This window comes from Sorex araneus, chromosome X, assembly GCF_027595985.1.
Source record: "Sorex araneus isolate mSorAra2 chromosome X, mSorAra2.pri, whole genome shotgun sequence".
Classification (NCBI taxonomy): Eukaryota; Metazoa; Chordata; class Mammalia; order Eulipotyphla; family Soricidae; genus Sorex; species Sorex araneus.
In genome coordinates this window covers 222,186,785-222,194,331 of record NC_073313.1, presented here as the reverse complement: position 1 = coordinate 222,194,331, position 7,547 = coordinate 222,186,785, and the positions used below count along the sequence as shown (strand labels likewise).

Genomic DNA, 7,547 nt, shown 5'->3' with positions numbered 1-7,547 from the left:
ACAGAGAGAAGAAGAGCATTTATATTCTTAACAATGCTGCATCACAAGTATATTTGTCTAAAACCATTTCTTTAGTTAGATTATACCTCATCACAATTTTAGTAGTCCCTTTCCAAGGTCTAGTAAAATAAGAAAGATGTGGGATGGAGATAAGAAAAGTTCTTCTTTTGTGAAAACAAAGGGTTAAAATTGATCCCTTGAAAGCGTGAGATAGACAAGAGAGCCCTAAATTCTCTAAATGCCAAAAACTAGGCTAAAAGGCTGCATTTCCTCCCGAACTTTTTTTTTTTCAGCTTATAGGGGAAAAGTTGAGTGTGTGTGTGTGTGTGTGTGTGTGTGTGTGTGTGTGTGTGTGTGTGTTTGTCTGGGGGAAGGGAGAAGACAAGGGAAGGGAGAACAAGACTCTTTCCTTCTCTCATACTTTCTTAAAAATAAAAAGGAAAGAGAAATAAGCGTTTCTTTCTGTGATTAAGCCTCATTTATGTTTAAAACACAAACGAAATGGGGACAGTTCAAGGCACAGAGCCTCGTGTTCTGATTTGGTTGTTTACCATCAATCAGACGGTTGCTTGGCAGACACTGGATGGTTATGAGCCCGAACAAGCTGAAAAGGGGCAGGAAAAGAAGTGGAGGCAGCATTCTTCCTATTTAAAGCTGCATCGCTTGAAAAAAGTTTTCACAGACTGTGCTGGAGCTGGTGCTGAAAAAGGGGTTTGCAGAGGCTGCCCTAGGGCTGGTGCTGAAAGAAGAGCCCGCAGCTGACTTCATGGTGCTACAATTCCCTTAGAATCTACTTCTCACTCCCTGGAGGACCCACATGTCTAATATTTAGACATAATGGCAAACTGGGTAGAAGCAGGACCTCTCCTCATTCTTACTGTTTTATTAGGGCAGTTTGTCTCAATAAAAGCCCAGGAAGAAGGCGAGGACGGTGAGTTTGCCGTTTGCTTTGCTTGTGGTGTTTATTGCACGGTTTGGGAAATAGGCGGAATGTTAAGCCTCAGGAATAGCATGAAAAGGAGGTTCTGGTTTGAAGTTAAGAAGGGGGCTGACAGATTTGCACCTGGGAACTGGCTTGGAAGACAATCGGGGATGTTGGTAAATCCGGAGTTTCTATCTTGCTGTTGGAAAGAGAATACCACTGAATGTTTCAGAGAAAGTCTAGGCTAAGTCTTTTTGCCTGCATGGAGAGAGTGGGAGGTTTAAAAGTAAAGAAGCGTACTTGTAACAGAGCAATAAAGGGACTTTCAGTTAGAGGAGTTCTCTTCAGTGGGCTGGAGTTTTCAGAGCAGGGAAAAGTCGCAGCAGAAGCAGGCTAGGGTGGAGTCTTTTTTGTACTGAACTTTGCTGCTTCATAAAATTCTTTGTTTAGAAAAACCTCTGCAGCCATTCTGTTCACTGATTTTTCTTTGTCTTCAGCTTCTTATTCTTTTTCCTTCAAGGCTTTTTACTTCTCTCCTTTTTTTCATTTGTGATTCGAAAGTCACTTTGCTTATTGAGAGACAGTCTCGTTTGTTTCTCCATGAGAGGCTGATAGAAGCCAGATTTCTGAAACAGTGGTATTTTCCCACCCTACTGACTTGATTATTAGGACAGCAGTGGTTCTCAGTTGGATGGCGGAAGGCAGGAAATCGGCATGCCTTATATAATTTATTTTATCATGGAGAATTTCTATGGGTATTATCCTTTAAAAACAAATCTCTCTCTCTCTCTCTCTCTCTCTCTCTCACACACACACACACACACACACACACACACACACACACACACACACACTCAGATCCATTTTGCCTGGTACTGAAAATTTCTCCTATTCAATCTGCCTGTTAGGGTTGAATTATATGGCATAGTGAAGCAAAAAATGCATGGATTCCATAGATATAATAAGATATTTAAACGGATTCCACTAATGAATAGCTCTTTACTCTTCAGGGCTGAAAATTTAAATACAACCACATATTCTTTTGCAAAAGACCATTAAAGATTTTGATAAAAATTCAGCATCGAGCTCATACTTCTAAAAAAGCATATTATTAAACTTTTCTGTTGTTGTATTTTTGTATATATTGTATATACATGCAAACAGTGCACACACACATGATTTCAGTACCTACATCTGCTTATTCTTGCTCTAAAGATGTTTTTAAAGTTAATCTAGAGACGTAAGTCCTAAACACTTCTAAAGAGTGAAAATGAGAGTCTGGGATAAATATCCAACAGTCTGACCATAGTCCCATAGAGGGGGCACTTTCTAAAATCTTGGAATTTTTAATGTTACTTTTAATTGGTAATTGTTTTTTAGGATGTAAAACTTTTGAATTCCTTTATAAGGTTGTAAAAAGCATACTTTTTTGAAGGGTAGAGGAGATGATTGAAAAGGAAGTAAAAATCAGAAGACAGAGAAGTATTACAATTGAGATGGAAATGTATAATAAAAGGAACAATTGATTCTCTTACACTATCAAGAGAACTCAACAACTTTAACTTAAAATATAATGCAGTTTTATCTCTTAATATAATTTTAAATAATTTTATAAACATAGAAATAACATATGCCTAAAGAAATGTCTGTTTTGTAAGATTCGTAGAATAGATTATATATTAAAATATTTTTCTAAATACTTGTAGATTCTCTGTAGGTGTTTCCAGAAAAAGAACAGGTTTAATATTCCTTAATACTAATTTGTGTCAGGAATATGATGCTTAGTACAAAAATCCCATAGCTCCTTACTAAATCCTCTCCACCTCCCACAACCCAAAGTAACCAAACATCCCAGAAATCAGAATTCTAAAAATCAAATATAACAGAAAAGGAGTAGTCACTGTACACACATTGTAAAAAAGAAAATTTCTCTGTTATTACTCAATCTTAGAGAATATATATGACAAAAATAAAGTAACAAAAGATCTTATTTAAAAATATAGAAGAGAATTTTAAAAATCTACTATATAAGACATTTGTAACTTACAATATCTTATACATATGTTGACTTGCATTGTATTGCATATGTACTTGGAAATATTATATTTTCCCTATAGAAACACATTAGAAGCTTAGTGAAAAGTATGAGACTTTTGAAATGCCATGTGATTTTATATTTAAGAAAGAGCTTAGGTAAATATTAAAACTAAAGAAATATCTAGTATCTAATATCTTGTAAAACATATTTTTTTTAGTTTTAGCTATAAGTAATTTCTATAGTAATATATGGACTTTGTACATAAATATATCATCTTGTAAACGTAGAAATCTGTACTCACTTGTGAGTACATGTATGAATATTTTTTCTTTTAAAGTTTTCAAGTTATATTTTCTTTTGAGTGTTATTATTTGAAATATCAAACATAATCTTGGTGCTTGCTTGATAGGAACACAAATGAGATAAAAGCATAAAAGTAAAACTAGATCTTCTGTAACCAAATCATAACTACTTCCAATCAAATTTTAAGAATGGAATTCACTTTTAAAAATTTCTAATAACTAAAATAAGGTATTGAATCAAGCTAAATTTAATAGACACTACTATAAAATAAAAATTAGCATTAAGATCACAAAATTAGCTCTTCATGAGTTTTTCTGGTGTGTTTTTTGTGGAAAGTGCTTTGAAAAGTTCACTCTGTGCTTTTCCTCAAGGAAAATACTAGTGCATTTATGGTCACATATATATGTTTAAATGAAGGTCTACGTAAATTCTTGTCATTAGAATCAAACTTCCTCTTTGAATGAAACTTTGAAAATAGACTTTCATATGAACTATTGGTTTCAACAACAATAGACTAATGGAGAGAAAAGAGGTGCAGAAATGTTTTATTTTATCTCCAGAGATTTTTGGCAGTACTTTTCAGAGACCAGGAAGATAATATAAGAAGATAAAGCACTTACACATGAGTAGAAGATGGGTGATGAGTCTGTAGAAAACTGAAGATGTGTATCTGCTTTAAGGCATTTAAAACTAACATTTTTTTCCTGAAAACATTGTATAAGCAAATGCAATATATTTGTGTTCCAAATTTGACTCATGTGCTATAGACACATTGAAATCTTACTACTTCTCTATGCTGATATCCTGGACCTGTGCCAACTTCCGATTACTCAGAGATGAGGAGGTCATAGTCTTTTTCTCTGTCACGCTCTTTTGCATTCTTATTATATTCTATCTGAATTTTCTTATCATTTAAAATAGAAATATATAAAGTATGTCAGCTCTGAGTAGTACTTGGATGGGATCTTTAAAAGGACATAGAGAATGGGGATGCATAACATAAGGTACTTGTTCAACTAAATAATAACTTATTTTGATTCACTGCACTTAAAATAGATAATGCAGATCATGTAAGATATACAAAGTTATCTTTTAAAATGGATGTTTTTTAGGTTTTGTAACATAGAACGGTGTATAGTTTACACACCAAAAGATGCTTTACTTATTAAACTTATTTAGATAAGTAGTGAAAGACTTGTAAATGGACGCTATTAAGGTCATCATAAGGTCAGCAGAGATGTTATCTTTTTCTATATCTCTACTTCCATACTTTAGGGTATATGACATTGTTTGTACTCTTTGACTTTGCAGTCTAATATGCCTGCTGTAATTCCAACCATTACATACAATTTCCAGGCATCTGAATAGAGAATGGAAGGTAAAAACTGGGGCTTTCTTTAAAGTCTATTGAGTCTTCATATCATTTTAGTTTACTTGTAGTCATATGGTCACAAATATAAAGGATTCTAGAAAATCTTTTTCTGGGTGATACCGGCAATTAGTCTTTAAATGGAGTTCTATTATGAAGGATATAAATGGGGAAATGGCTTTTAGAAAGTGACAATAGTCTTGAACACAGTGATCATAAAAATCACTTTCAGTGGGATAGATCTTACTTTAACAGAGATAGAATATAGGTGAGTGGTCAGATCATCCTGGTTATTGCTGGCTTCTGGAGGGAAGAAGATGCCAAGCACACTAAATGGAACTCGGTTTTCGTTTTCTTTGCTTTCTTATTCTCTTCAGTTAAATAGTTACTGTTATTTTTATCCACATTGAATGAGATTTTATTTTGAAATCCATTTCTATCTCTATATGAAGGTTGGTAAATGGTTATATAATAGTTCTTTATCTTAAAAAAAGGTATATACTGATGACGACCCTTGAGATTAGTTGATGAGTCATCCACGGATCAGTGTTGAACTAGCCGCACAATCACCTGCAGAGCTTGTTGCCAAGAGGCTCCTCTTTTCAAATATCTTGATTTAGTAGGTTTGGGTGGGGTTGATTTTAATTTATGTGATTCTATTCCTGCTGTGACTATTGTATTAGCTTCTACCTAAAGTTCTTTTGATCTTAATGTGGAACAGTTGGCTTCTCTTCCAAGACTACACACTGTGACCTAGGTAATTACTTGTTATTCTAACTATTGCTTTCACTTTTATGGTTGCTTAATTAAAGTCTATAGTTAAACCATTGCAGGTTCATCATCATTTCTGAAAAATATAACCAAAGACCTAAATCTCTTTTGTGGACTTGGATTAAAGGGTATATAGCATTCAGACATATTTCTAGACACATATACATTTTGTCTCCTTTCTTTTATTCCATGTTCTTCAACATTTAACAACTACCACTGTAGACTTAAATCATTGTGATGATCACTATAGGAATGCATATAATGCCAGACATGAGGCAAAAATAGAAAGAGAAAGCTTTGCTTTGAGGACCTGATATACAGAGTATTGGAGTCATGCTTATGTGTGACCATAGAATGAAATTTATAATTTTTAAAATTCAAATGGTTTGTTCTTGAAGGCTAATTCACATACAGTTATTTGGATTTGCATGGTATTCATAAAATACTTAGTTACTTGGGGACTTGTTTTTGTTATGAAACCACATTTGAAGTATTTGAAAACTCTTCTTTTGGTGTTTGTGTGGTAGGGCACACATGCTGGTGTTAGAGCTTACTCTTGGCTCTGTGCTCAGGGATCACTCCTGGCAGTGTTGGAAAGACCATAAGTAGTGCTGGGGATTGAAAATGAGTTGACTATATGCAAAGCAAGTGTTCAATCCACTGTGCTATCTCCAAAATGTTTGAAAAAAAGGTGTTAAGTATATTAATAGTAGAGAAAAATTAATTTTGTTAGTTTTCAATGATCTGTAAATTTGGGATAGTGTACAAGTTTATATAAAACAGAATGGAATTTTCAGAAAATATACTAACAATTCACTTTTCTTATAAAGTTTTCATGTAAATTTTATATAGTTTTAAAATCCAAGGTTCATGTAAATCTGAGGAGTTGATATACCTAACAGATAAAATAATATCTCTACACTTGAAAATTATACCGGATTTAGACTACCTTATTTATGGAGGCCATGTTGGCTGCCATAGTATTTCTATTTTAATTCTAGTTTACTGATATGCTTAAAATCCATCTCCTCAAAATAAATAAAAGTGATTCTACACTTAATAAATATATTAAGTGATTCTACACTTAATAAATATATTCTCTAAGGGAAACTATCAGGAAATTCAGGGAAAAGCAATTTTTTTCTTTCATATATATTGTTTCTATAGAGGGTGGTAATTTTGCTATTAATGAATTAATAAAATTTTGCTCTTATAATTTTCTGATATAATATACAAATATGTAAAATATTTCTATGCTTTAAAAACATTTGAATCTGGGAAGGAGGGTTTCCACTATTTTTCTTTTTCTTTTTGACTCTCTAACCAGAATTTTAAATTCGGTTTCAAGCTGGTAGCAAACACAGAAACAACCATTTCAATGAAAATATAACTTGTAATGTAAGCAATATAGCTACTGTGGCCTTTAGACTTTAAAAGGCCAAGTGAGCCCTAATTGGTTCCATCATTGGGAGAATACTTAGATTTTGGTTCTTACTTTGCTATTGAGGGGTGTTAAAACATGTCAGAAATCCTCTGTCCTCACCAAGACTTTGGTCTTCTTTAATCTTGGAAAATTATCACTCTCTTAATATGGTGAATTTCTTAGAAGTATCATTTGGTAATTTTAGAACAAGTTAATTCACTTAAATGAATCATTTTGGAAAGGATATTACAGTTTGATTTTATTCCTCACAGAAACAACCTCTAATAGCATTTTTTGTGTTTAAGTTTTGAATTAGTTTTGAAGAATCTTCTGGATTTATTCTTCTGTATTGTTTGTTCTCTTCCTCCTAGAGGAAATTGCTCCATCAATCATTCCCTTGCCTTCCCCTCCCCCCAACCCTCCAGTAACTTCAAATACTTTCTTTCTATGAGCATTTTCCCTTTTACCCCATAAACAAGTTCTGTTCTTCCCCATGTTTTTATTTTAGCAAACTGCCTTAAAGAGCTAGTAGAGTTTTCAGTGACTGCTTCCTGTTCTCATTCAGCCCACTTCATTCTGACTTTTGCTCCTTCCACCCCACCTACAATAGTCTAGTAGGCTGAGAACTGAAATGTGTGATGTCCAGCGTACCTCTTTCAAATATTCTATGTTGCCTATTGTATGTAACACCATTGAGTGATTCAGATGAACATTTACTCTC

The 7,547-nt window shown here is 33.6% G+C and overlaps 1 protein-coding gene across 1 annotated transcript in view; it reads left to right on the top strand.

Moving 5' to 3' along the window:
* Positions 1–501: 501 nt before the first annotated feature.
* COL5A2 (collagen type V alpha 2 chain) overlaps positions 502–7,547 on the top strand; it is a 142,260-nt gene continuing 135,214 nt past the window's right edge. The window contains exons 1-2 of the mRNA XM_055121254.1: positions 502–711; positions 829–931. Coding sequence (XP_054977229.1) covers positions 502–711; positions 829–931 — 313 coding nt within the window. The remainder of the gene's footprint in view (positions 712–828; positions 932–7,547) is intronic.